The sequence below is a fragment of the Coregonus clupeaformis genome, chromosome 9 (assembly GCF_020615455.1).
Source record: "Coregonus clupeaformis isolate EN_2021a chromosome 9, ASM2061545v1, whole genome shotgun sequence".
NCBI classification, from domain to species: domain Eukaryota; kingdom Metazoa; phylum Chordata; class Actinopteri; order Salmoniformes; family Salmonidae; genus Coregonus; species Coregonus clupeaformis.
The window spans coordinates 12,379,505-12,393,023 of record NC_059200.1 but is presented as its reverse complement, the minus strand read 5'-3'; the positions used below and the strand labels follow the sequence as shown (position 1 = coordinate 12,393,023).

General features: G+C 50.5%; 1 protein-coding gene across 1 annotated transcript in view; it reads right to left on the bottom strand.

Annotated features, from left to right (window-relative positions):
- Nucleotides 1–13,519, bottom strand: part of LOC123491595 (muscle, skeletal receptor tyrosine protein kinase-like) — an 83,036-nt gene that overhangs the window by 48,585 nt on the left and 20,932 nt on the right. Inside the window, exon 7 of the mRNA XM_045222750.1 lies at nt 861–867. Within this exon, the coding sequence (XP_045078685.1) occupies nt 861–867 (7 nt within the window). The remainder of the gene's footprint in view (nt 1–860; nt 868–13,519) is intronic.

Genomic DNA, 13,519 nt, shown 5'->3' with positions numbered 1-13,519 from the left:
ATTAGGAGCCCATTGTATTGTCACATTAGGAGCCCATTGTATGGTCACATTAGGAGCCCATTGTATGGTCACATTAGGAGCCCATTGTATGGTCACATTAGGAGCCCATTGTATGGTCACATTAGGAGCCCATTGTATGGTCACATTAGGAGCCCATTGTATGGTCACATTAGGAGCCCATTGTATGGTCACATTAGGAGCCCATTGTATGGTCACATTAGGAGCCCATTGTATGGTCACATTAGGAGCCCATTGTATGGTCACATTAGGAGCCCATTGTATGGTCACATTAGGAGACCATTGTATGGTCACATTAGGAGCCCATTGTATGGTCACATTAGGAGACCATTGTATGGTCACATTAGGAGCCCATTGTATGGTCACATTAGGAGACCATTGTATGGTCACATTAGGAGCCCATTGTATGGTCACATTAGGAGCCCATTGTATGGTCACATTAGGAGCTGTTACACTGAGCCCTCAGTAGTAGACAGTGTATTGTACATCAGACATTCTGGTCATTCAAACACCACCCAGAAACACCAGGAATAAGATAAGGGTAAGAGGCCTGAAGAGTGGCTCTTTACATAAAAGAAAGAAAGACTGAATATTGCTAATGCTCCGTAGCAGAATGAGAAAGATAGACTGAATATTGCTAATGCTCCGTAGTAGAATGAGAAAGAAAGACTGAATATTGCTAATGCTCCATAGCAGAATGAGAAAGATAGACTGAATATTGCTAATGCTCCGTAGCAGAATGAGAAAGATAGACTGAATATTGCTAATGCTCCGTAGTAGAATGAGAAAGAAAGACTGAATATTGCTAATGCTCCGTAGCAGAATGAGAAAGTCAGTCTTACCTCCACTCTACAGGGAAGAGACAGGATCCGTTGACCAAGAGCAGAGCAGGACCCAGGAGGAACAGATAAACACAGGTTATTGATCCATTGTTCCTCTTTAAAGAGAGTGGACAACTACCCATTGTTTCTACTCAGTACAGAGACCATGCTGCTGTGATTGCCTGATCATAGAAGTGAGGAGACCAGGGAGGTCTGTGTGTGTGGCTGTATGTGTGTCTGTGTCTGTGTGTGTGTGTGTGTGTGTGTGTGTGTGTGTGTGTGTGTGTGTGTGTGAAAAGGGGGTGGATGACCCATTGCCAGGTGTCTGTGTTACAGCCTTACATTACTGACTTAATGTAGAGGGTCTGGGGGGTCCCTGGGGTCTGGGGTCTGGGGGGTCACTGGGGTCTGGGGGGTCACTGGGGTCTGGGGGTCACTGGGGTCTGGGGGGTCACTGGGGGTCTGGGGGGTCACTGGGGTCTGGGGGTCACTGGGGTCTGGGGGGTCACTGGGGTCTGGGGTCTGGGGGGTCACTGGGGTCTGGGGGTCACTGGGGTCTGGGGGGTCACTGGGGTCTGGGGGGTCTGGGGGGTCACTGGGGTCTGGGGGTCACTGGGGTCTGGGGTCTGGGGGGTCACTGGGGTCTGGGGTCTGGGGGTCACTGGGGTCTGGGGTCTGGGGGGTCACTGGGGTCTGGGGTCTGGGGGGTCACTGGGGTCTGGGGGTCACTGGGGTCTGGGGGGTCACTGGGGTCTGGGGTCTGGGGGGTCACTGGGGTCTGGGGGGGTCACTGGGGTCTGGGGGGTCACTGGGGTCTGGGGGGGTCACTGGGGTCTGGGGGGTCACTGGGGTCTGGGGGGTCACTGGGGTCTGGGGGGGTCACTGGGGTCTGGGGTCTGGGGGGTCACTGGGGTCTGGGGGGTCACTGGGGTCTGGGGGGTCACTGGGGTCTGGGGTCTGGGGGTCACTGGGGTCTGGGGGGGTCACTGGGGTCTGGGGGGGTCACTGGGGTCTGGGGTCTGGGGGGTCACTGGGGTCTGGGGTCTGGGGGGGTCACTGGGGTCTGGGGGTCACTGGGTCTGGGGGGTCACTGGGGTCTGGGGTCTGGGGGTCACTGGGGTCTGGGGGGGTCACTGGGGTCTGGGGGGTCACTGGGGTCTGGGGGGTCACTGGGGTCTGGCGGGGTCCCTGGGGTCTGGGGGGTCACTGGGGTCTGGGAGGGTCACTGGGGTCTGGGAGGGTCGCTGGGGTCTGGGGGGTCACTGGGGTCTGGGGGGGACACTGGGGTCTGGGGGACACTGGGGTCTGGGGGGTCACTGGGGTCTGGGGGGTCATGGTGTCACTGGGGTCTGGGGGTCACTGGGGTCTGGGGGTCACTGGGGTCTGGGGGTCACTGGGGTCTGGGGGGTCACTGAGGTCTGGGAGGGTCACTGGGGTCTGGGGGTCACTGGGGTCTGGGGGGTCACTGGGGTCTGGGGGGACACTGGGGTCTGGGGGGTCATGGGGTCACTGGGGTCTGGGGGTCACTGGGGTCTGGGGGGTCACTGGGGTCTGGGAGGGTCACTGGGGTCTGGGGGGTCACTGGGGTCTGGGGGTCACTGGGGTCTGGGGGTCACTGGGGTCTGGGGGGGTCACTGGGGTCTGGGGGGGTCACTGGGGTCTGGGGGGTCACTGGGGTCTGGGGTCTGGGGGGGTCACTGGGGTCTGGGAGGGTCACTGGGGTCTGGGAGGGTCATGGGGTCTGGGGGGGTCACTGGGGTCTGGGATGATGAGCCATCGCAAAGTATTTACTTTACAAATCAAAACAATGCATTTTCTGCAGCTTTTATTCAGATTCAACATGATTTCTATTGTAAGCTACCGACAGAGTTCAGTTGTCTGTAAAACAGTATTCCCCAATGGACAGTGAGAGAGAAATACCAGAGCTGACTGGGACACAGCTGAAGATACTCAGAGACACCGCACGCACACACACACACACACACACACACACACACACACACACACACACACACATGCACACACACACACACACACACATGCACACACACACACCTGGCACCACAGACTCACACACACACACACACACACACACACCTGGCACCACAGACTCACAGCAGCTAGAAAAACATCAGAGTTAAAACCAACACACTGGGTAAACAACTAAACACATTCTTCTGAAGCACAGGACAGTGTAGATATACTGTATAGATAGATATACAGTTGAAGTCGGAAGTTTAGATACACTTAGGATGGAGTCATTAAAACTGGATTTTCAACCACTCCACAAATTTCTTGTTAACAAATTATCGTTTTGGCAAGTCGGTTAGGACATCTACTTTGTGCATGACACAAGTAATTTTTCCAACAATTGTTTACAGACAGATTATTTCACTTATAATTCACTGTATCACAATTCCAGTGGGTCAGAGGTTTACATACACTACGTTGACTGTGCCTTTAAACAGCTTGGAAAATTCCAGGAAATGATGACATGGCTTTAGAAGCTTCAAAATAGGCTAATTGACATCATTTGAGTCAATTGGAGGTGTACCTGTGGATGTATTTCAAGGCCTACCTTCAAACTCAGTGCCTCTTTGCTTGACATCATGGGACAATCAAAAGAAATCAGCCAAGACCTCAGAATTTTTTGCAGACCTCCACAAGTCTGGTTCATCCTTGGGAGCAATTTCCAAACGCCTGGGGGTCACTGAGGTCTGGGGGGGTCACTGGGGTCTGGGGGGGTCACTGGGGTCTGGGGGTCACTGGGGTCTGGGGGGTCACTGGGGTCTGGGGGGTCACTGGGGTCTGGGGGTCCCTGGGGTCTGGGGGGTCACTGGGGTCTGGGGGGTCCCTGGGGTCTGGGAGGGTCACTGGGGTCTGGGGGGTCACTGGGGTCTGGGAGGGTCACTGGGGTCTGGGGGGGTCACTGGGGTCTGGGGGGTCACTGGGGTCTGGGGGGGTCACTAGGTTCTGGGGGTCACTGGGGTCTGGGGGGGTCAATAGGGTCTGGGGGGTCACTGGGGTCTGGGGGGGTCACTAGGGTCTGGGAGTCACTGGGGTCTCGGGGGGTCACTAGGGTCTGGGGTCACTGGGGTCTGGGGGGTCACTGGGGTCTGGGGGTCACTAGGGTCTGGGGGTCACTAGGGTACCTGTGGATGTATTTCAAGGCCTACCTTCAAACTCTGTGCCTCTTTGCTTGACATCATGGGAAAATCAAAAGAAATCAGCCAAGACCTCAGAATTTTTTTTGCAGACCTCCACAAGTTTGGTTCATCCTTGGGAGCAATTTCCAAACGCCTGGGGGTCACTGAGGTCTGGGGGGGTCACTGGGGTCTGGGGGGTCACTGGGGTCAGGGGGGTCACTGGGGTCTGGGGGGTCACTAGGGTCTGGGGGTCACTGGGGTCTGGGGGGTCACTGGGGTCTGGGGGGTCACTGGGGTCTGGGGGTCACTGGGGTCTGGGGGGTCACTAGGTTCTGGGGGTCACTGGGTTCTGGGGGGGTCACTGGGGTCTGGGGGGTCACTTGGGTCTGGGGGAGTCACTGGGGTCTGGCGGGGTCACTGGGGTCTGGGGGGTCACTAGGGTCTGGGGGGGTCACAAGGGTCTGGGAGTCACTGGGGTCTCGGGGGGTCACTAGGGTCTGGGAGTCACTGGGGTCTCGGGGGTCACTAGGGTCTGGGAGTCACTGGGGTCTCGGAAGGGTCACTAGGGTCTGGGGTCACTGGGGTCTCGGAAGGGTCACTAGGGTCTGGGGTCACTGGGGTCTGGGGGGGTCACTGGGGTCTGGGGTCTGGGAGGGTCATGGGGTCTGGGGGGGTCACTGGGGTCTGGGATGAAGAGCCATCGCAAAGTATTTACTTTACAAATCAAAACAATGCATTTTCTGCAGCTTTTATTCAGATTCAACATGATTTCTATTGTAAGCTACCGACAGAGTTCAGTTGTCAGTCTTTGATGTAAAACAGTGATCCCCCAATGGAGAGTGAGTGAGAGAAATACCAGAGCTGACTGGGACACAGCTGAAGATACTCAGAGACACCGCACGCACACACACACACACGCACACACGCACACACGCACACCACACACACACACACACACACCACACACACACACACACACACACACGCACGCACACACACACACCTGGCACCACAGACTCACAGCAGCTAGAAAAACATCAGAGTTAAAACCAACACACTGGGTAAACAACTAAACACATTCTTCTGAAGCACAGGACAGTGTAGATATACTGTATAGATAGATATACAGGACGGTGTAGATATACTGTATAGATAGATATACAGGACAGTGTAGATATACTGTATAGATAGATATACAGGACAGTGTAGATATACTGTATAGATAGATATACAGGACGGTGTAGATATACTGTATAGATAGATATACAGGACAGTGTAGACATACTGTATAGATAAATATACAGGACGGTGTAGATATACTGTATAGATAGATATACAGGACAGTGTAGATATACTGTATAGATAGATATACAGGACGGTGTATATATACTGTATAGATAGATATACAGGACGGTGTAGATATACTGTATAGATAGATATACAGGACAGTGTAGATATACTGTATAGATAGATATACAGGACAGTGTAGATATACTGTATAGATAGATATACAGGACGGTGTAGATATACTGTATAGATAGATATACAGGACAGTGTAGACATACTGTATAGATAGATATACAGGACGGTGTAGATATACTGTATAGATAGATATACAGGACAGTGTAGATATACTGTATAGATAGATATACAGGACGGTGTAGATATACTGTATAGATAGATATACAGGACGGTGTAGATATACTGTATAGATAGATATACAGGACAGTGTAGATATACTGTATAGATAGATATACAGGACGGTGTAGATATACTGTATAGATAGATATACAGGACAGTGTAGATATACTGTATAGATAGATATACAGGACAGTGTAGATATACTGTATAGATAGATATACAGGACAGTGTAGATATACTGTATAGATAGATATACAGGACAGTGTAGATATACTGTATAGATAGATATACAGGACAGTGTAGATATACTGTATAGATAGATATACAGGACGGTGTAGATATACTGTATAGATAGATATACAGGACAGTGTAGATATACTGTATATATAGATATACAGGACAGTGTAGATATACTGTATAGATAGATATACAGGACGGTGTAGATATACTGTATAGACAGATATACAGGACAGTGTAGATATACTGTATAGATAGATATACAGGACAGTGTAGATATACTGTATAGACAGATATACAGGACGGTGTAGATATACTGTATAGACAGATATACAGGACGGTGTAGATATACTGTATAGACAGATATACAGGACGGTGTAGATATACTGTATAGACAGATATACAGGACGGTGTAGATATACTGTATAGATAGATAGTTTACATACACTTCTGTCATTTCACATTCTTAAAATAAAGTGGTAATCCTAACTGACCCAAGAAAGGGAATTTTTACTAGGATTAAATGTCAGGAATTGTGAAAAACTGAGTTTAAATGTATTTGGCTAAGGTGTATATACAGGTGAAGTCGGAAGTTTACATACACCTTAGCCAACTACATTTAAACTAAGTTTTTCACAATTCCTGACATTTAATCCTAGTAAAAAATTCCCTGTCTTAGGTCAGTTAGGATCACCACTTTTTTTTAAGAATGTGAAATGTCAGAATAATAGTAGAGAGAGTGATTTATTTCAGTTTTTATTTCTTTCATCACATTCCCAGTGGGTCAGAAGTTTACATACACTCAATTAGTATTTGGTAGCATTGCCTTTAAATTGTTTAACTTGGTTCAAACGTTTCGGGTAGCCTTCCACAAGTTTCACACAATAAGTTGGGTGAATTCTGGCCAATTCCTCCTGACAGAGCTGGTGTGACTGAGTCAGGTTTGTATGCCTCCTTGCTCGCACACGCTTTTTCAGATCTGCCCAAATCTTCTATCTTCCAAATTTTCTATAGGATTGAGGTCAGGGCCTTGTGATGGCCACTCCAATACCTTGAATTTGTTGTCCTTAAGCCATTTTGCCACAACTTTGGAAGTATGCTTGGGGTCATTGTCCATTTGGAAGACACATTTACGACCAAGCTTTAACATCCTGATTGATGTCTTGAGATGTTGCTTCAATATATCCACATAATTTTCTTTCCTCATGATGCCATCTATTTTGTGAAGTGCACCAGTCCCTCCTGCAGCAAAGCACCCCCACAGCATGATCCTGCCACCCCCGTGCTTCATGGTTGGGATGGTGTTCTTTGGCTTGCAAGCCCTCCTTTTTCCTCCAAACCTAACAATGTCATTATGGCCAAACAGTTCTATTTTTGTTTCATCAGACCAGAGGACATTTCTCCAAAAAGTAAGATCTTTGTCCCCATATGCAGTTGCAAACCGTAGTCTGGCTTTTTTATGGCGGTTTTGGAGCAGTGGCTTCTTCCTCGCTGAGCGGCCTTTCAGGTTATGTCGATATAGGACTTGTTTTACTGTAAATATTGTCACGGATTCAGCCGAGGCTGCCCCTCCTCTTTGCTCGGGCAGGCTTCGGCGTTCATCGTCACCGGAGTACTAGCTGCTACCGATCCATGTATCTATGTTCGACTTGTTTTGTCTTAATTGGTCACACCTGTTTCCCATCATGTAGTTATGTCTTCCCTATTTAACCCTCTGTCTCACACTGTGTGTTGTGCGTGTTTGTTCATGTTTTGGTTGTCGTTAGTGTGCGGGTGTGTTCATGTTTTGGTTGTCGTTAGTGTGCGTGTTTGTTCATGTTTTGGTTGTCGTTAGTGTGCGGGTTTGTTCATGTTTTGGTTGTCGTTAGTGTGCGTGTTTGTTCATGTTTTGGTTGTCGTTAGTGTGCGGGTTTGTTCCCTCCCTGCGTGGAGGTTGTTGTTCATTCTTTTACCTACGAGTAAAGTACGCCTTTTGATTAGCTCTGTGTCCTGCGCCTGACTTCGCCTACCGCATTACACTGACGCCTTGACAGAAATACGCACCTTAACATGGAATCAGCAGGTACAGCAATGCCAGCCGGATCGATGGAGGAACGCGTCCAACAACAAGCGGCCATGATCCAGGTTCTCGGCACCGCGATAGAACGAGTGGTTAATACCATGGAGCGATGGGAGAGAGGAGGTATCCCTATACCTCCTCCAATTACACCACCAACACCGCTGTCCACCTCTTCACCATCTGGGTCCAGTGGGATTCGGCTCTCGCTCCCGAAGGCATATGACGGTACAGCTGCCGGGTGTCAGGGTTTTCTGCTCCAGGTAGAGCAACCATCCACCCGGGTGTCCGCCCTTATCTCCTGTCTGTCCGGTAAAGTGCTGGAGTGGGCCAACGCCGAGTGTTGGGGAATAGACGCCGCAACTGTAAGCTATGCATAGTTTACCCGCCGCTTTAAGGCGGTATTCGATCATCCACCAGAGGGGAGAGCGGCGGGTGAGCGTCTATTCCACCTCAGACAGGGGAAGAGGAACGCGCAGGAGTTTGCACTGGACTTCCGGACTCTGACTTCCAGCGCAGGATGGAATGAGAGGGCCCTCATCGACCACTACCGTTGCAGCTTAAGGGCGTTCGTCGGGAACTGGCTTGAAGGGACACCAACCTAAACCTGGACCAACTGGTGAATATGTCAATCCGACTGGATAACCTGTTGGCCACCCAAGGACGTCCGGATCAGGGGCCGTCCATTCCATCCCACAGCACCTCCGACCCTACCCCTATGGAGCTCGGAGGTGCTGCTATAAGGGAGACCGGTAGAGGGTCCGTCCCCTGCACCAACTGTGGCCGCAGAGGACACACTGCTGGTCGGTGCTGGGGAGGGCCTTCAAGGAGTCGAGGCAGTAGGCAGAGCACTGGTGGACCGTTTCAGGTGAGTGGCACCCAACTCACCCAGAGCTCCCTGTTGCGCATCTGCGTATAGATGTTGTCTTTCCCGAGTTTTCTTCTCATTCCCAGCATAAGGCGCTAGTAGATTCAGGCGCAGCTGGGAACTTTATTGATCGTCAGTTTACCCGTAGGTTAGGGATTCCTATTGTGCCAGTTGATGTGCCCTTCCCTATACATGCCCTAGATAGTCGCCCTTTAGGGTCAGGTCTGATTAGAGAGGTCACAGCGCCACTCTGGATGAAGACGCAGGAGGGTATTGAGGAAACAATTAGTCTATATCTGATTGACTCTCCTGCGTTTCCAGTGGTGTTGGGGCTACCCTGGTTAACTTCTCATGACCCCACTATTTCGTGGTAACAGAGGGCTCTCAAGGGATGGTCAAGTCAGTGCTTGGGGAGGTGTGTAGGTGTTTCCGTAGGGGCAACTACGGTGGAAAGTCCAAACCAGGTTCACACAATGCACATTCCGCCTGAATATGCCGATTTGGCTCTCGCCTTCTGTAAAAAGTAGGCGACTCAATTATCACCCCATTGACAGGGGGATTGTGCGATAAACCTCCAGATAGGTGCTGCGCTTCCCCGGAGTCACGTGTATCCTCTGTCACAGGAAGAGACGGCGGCTATGGAAACATATGTCACCGAATCTCTGAGGCAAGGATACATTCGGCCGTCTACTTCCCCTGTGTCATCGAGTTTCTATTTTGTGAAGAAGAAGGATGGTGGCTTACGCCCGTGCATTGACTACCGTGGTCTTAATCAGATCACTGTAAAATACAGCTATCCACTACCTCTGATTGGTAGTATGACGGAGTCATTGCACGGGCGGGCTTCTTCACGAAATTGGATCTCAGGAGCGTGGACAACCTGGTGCGTATCCGGGAGGGAGATGAGTGGAAGACAGCATTTAGTACCACATCTGGGCACTATGAGTACCTCGTCATGCCATACGGTTTGATGAATGCTCCTTCAGTCTTCCAATCTTTTTTTGATGAGATTTTCAGGGACCTGTACGGACAGGGTGTAGTGGTGTATATTGATGACATTCTCATATACTCCGCTACACGGGCCGAGCATGTGTCCCTGGTACGTCAGGTGCTTGGTCGACTGTTGGAGCATGACCTGTATGTGAAGGCGGAGAAATGTCTGTTCTTCCAAGAGTCCCTCTCCTTCCTTGGACACCGCCTGTCCGCGTCAGGTGTGCAGTTGGAGATTGACCGCATTTCGGACGTGCGTAATTGGCCGACTCCAACCACGGTGAAGGAGGTGCATGTTTCCTCCTGCTTGGTGTGCGCCCAGTGAAAGGCACCTAGACACCTGCCCAGAGGGAAATTACAACCCCTACCCATTCCACAACGGCCATGGTCCCACCTACCGGTGGATTTTGTGACGGACCTTCCCCCCTCACAAGGGAACACCACGATCCTGGTCGTTGTGGATCGGTTTTCCAAGTCCTGCCATCTCATTCCTATGACAGGTCTCCCTACAGCCCTACAAACTGTTGAGGCCCTGTTTACACACGTTTTCCAGCACTACGGGGTACCTGAGGATATTGTGTTGGATCGGGTCCCCAGTTCACCTCAAGGGTCTGGAGGGCGTTCATGGAACGTCTGGGGGTCTCGATTAGCCTTACCTCGGGTTTTCACACTGAGAGTAATGGGCAGGTGGAGAGAGTAAACCAGGATGTGGGTAGGTTTCTGCGGTCCTATTACCAGGACCGGCAGGGGGAGTGGTCGGGTTATATCCCCTGGGCAGAGATGGCCCAAAACTCACTCCGCCACTCTTCTACTAACCTTACTCCTTTCCAGTGTGTTTTAGGTTATCAGCCGGTCCTGGCACCTTGGCATCAGAGCCAGATCGAGGCTCCTGCGGTAGATGAGTGGTTTCGGCACTCAGAAGAGACCTGGAACGTTGCTCATGTACACCTGCAGCGGGAAATCAGGCAACAAAAGGCGAGCGCCGATCGCCACCGCAGTGAAGCCCCCGGTGTATGCACTGGGGGACCAGGTCTGGCTCTCGACCCGAAACCTGCCCCTTTGCCTGCCCTGCCAGAAGCTGGGTCGGCGGTTTGTGAGACCATTTAAAGTCCTGAGGAGATTGAACGAGGTTTGTTATAGGTTACAGCTTCCTATTAATTACCGTATTAACCCCTCGTTCCATGTGTCTCTCCTCAGGCCGGTAGTAGCTGGTCCACTCCAGGAGTCTGAGGTACGGGAGGTTCCTCCGCCCCCACTGGACATCGAGGGGGCACCGGCATACTCGGTCCATTCCATCTTGGATTCGAGGCGTCGGGTGGGGGGCCTGCAGTATCTCGTGGAGTGGGAGGGGTACGGTCAGGAGGAACGGTGCTGGGTCCCTAGGAGGGACATCCTAGATCCCTCCATGTTGAGGGACTTCCACCAGAGTCAGCCGACTCGCCCTGCTCCGCGTCCTCCTGGCTGGGGTCGGCGCACGGCTGGAGCCGCGCGTCAAGGGGGGGATACTGTCACGGATTCAGCCGAGGCTGCCCCTGCTCCTTGCTCGGGCAGGCTTCGGCGTTCGTCGTAATAGCTGCTACCGATCCATGTATCTATGTTCGACTTGTTTTGTCTTAATTGGTCACACCTGTTTCCCATCATGTAGTTATGTCTTCCCTATTTAACCCTCTGTCTCACACTGTGTGTTGTGCGTGTTTGTTCATGTTTTGGTTGTCGTTAGTGTGCGGGTGTGTTCCCTCCCTGCGTGGAGGTTGTTGTTCATTATTTTACCTACGAGTAAAGTACGCCTTTTGATTAGCTCTGTGTCCTGCGCCTGACTTCGCCTACCACATTACACTGACGCCTTGACAAATATAGATACTTTTGTCCCTGTTTCCTCCAGCATCTTCACAAGGTCCTTTGCTGTTGTTCTGGGATTGATTTGCACTTTTCGCACCAAAGTACGTTCATCTCTAGGAGACAGAACGTGTCTCCTTCCTGAGCGGTATGACGGCTGCGTGGTTCCATGGTGTTTATACTTGCGTACTATTGTTTGCACAGATGAACGTGGTACCTTCAAGCATTTGGAAATTGCTCCAAGGGATGAACCAGACCTTTTTTCTGAGGTCTTGGCTGATTTATTTTGATTTTCCCATGATATCAAGCAAAGAGGCACTGAGTTTGGAGGTAGGCCTTGAAATACATCCACAGGTACACCTCCAATTGACTAAAATTACGTCAATTAGCCTATCAGAAGCTTCTAAAGCCATGACATCATTTTCTAGAATTTTCCAAGCTTTTTAAAGGCACAGTCAACTTAGTGTATGTAAACTTCTGACCCACTGGAATTGTGATACAATGAATTATAAGTGAAATAATCTGTCTGTAAACAATTGTTGGAAAAATTACTTGCCAAAACTATTGTTTGTTAACAAGATATTTGTGGAGTGGTTGAAAATGAGTTATAATGACTCCAACCTAAGTGTAAATCAAATCAAATCAAATCAAATGTTATTGGTCACATGTGCCGAATACGACAGGTGCAGACATTACAGTGAAATGCTTACTTACAGCCCTTAACCAACAGTGCATTTATTTTAAACAAAAAAGTAAGAATAAAAAAACAACAAAAAAAGTGTTGAGAAAAAAAGAGCAGAAGTAAAATAAAGTGACAGTAGGGAGGCTATATATACAGGGGGGTACCGTTGCAGAGTCAATGTGCGGGGGCACCGGCTAGTTGAGGTAGTTGAGGTAATATGTACATGTGGGTAGAGTTAAAGTGACTATGCATAAATACTTAACAGAGTAGCAGCAGCGTAAAAAGGATGGGGTGGGGGGCAGTGCAAATAGTCCGGGTAGCCATGATTAGCTGTTCAGGAGTCTTATGGCTTGGGGGTAGAAGCTGTTGAGAAGTCTTTTGGACCTAGACTTGGCACTCCGGTACCGCTTGCCGTGCGGTAGCAGAGAGAACAGTCTATGACTAGGGTGGCTGGAGTCTTTGACAATTTTGAGGGCCTTCCTCTGACACCGCCTGGTATAGAGGTCCTGGATGGCAGGAAGCTTTGCCCCAGTGATGTACTGGGCCGTACGCACTACCCTCTGTAGTGCCTTGCGGTCAGAGGCCAAGCAGTTGCCATACCAGACGGTGATGCAACCAGTCAGGATGCTCTCGATGGTGCAGCTGTAGAATTTTTTGAGGATCTGAGGACCCATGCCAAATCTTTTTAGTCTCCTGAGGGGGAATAGGCTTTGTCGTGCCCTCTTCACGACTGTCTTGGTGTGTTTGGACCATGATAGTTCGTTGGTGATGTGGACACCAAGGAACTTGAAGCTCTCAACCTGTTCCACTACAGCCCCGTCGATGAGAATGGGGGCGTGCTCAGTCCTCTTTTTTTTCCTGTAGTCCACAATCATCTCCTTTGTCTTGGTCACGTTGAGGGAGAGGTTGTTGTCCTGGCACCACACGGCCAGATCTCTGACCTCCTCCCTATAGGCTGTCTCATCGTTGTCGGTGATCAGGCCTACCACTGTTGTGTCGTCGGCAAACTTAATGATGGTGTTGGAGTCATGCCTGGCCATGCAGTCATGGGTGAACAGAGAGTACAGGAGGGGACTGAGCACACACCCCTGAGGGGCCCCCGTGTTGAGGATCAGTGTGGCAGATGTGTTGTTACCTACCCTTACCACCTGGGGGCGGCCCGTCAGGAAGTCCAGGATCCAGTTGCAGAGGGAGGTGTTTAGTCCCAGGATCCTTAGCTTAGTG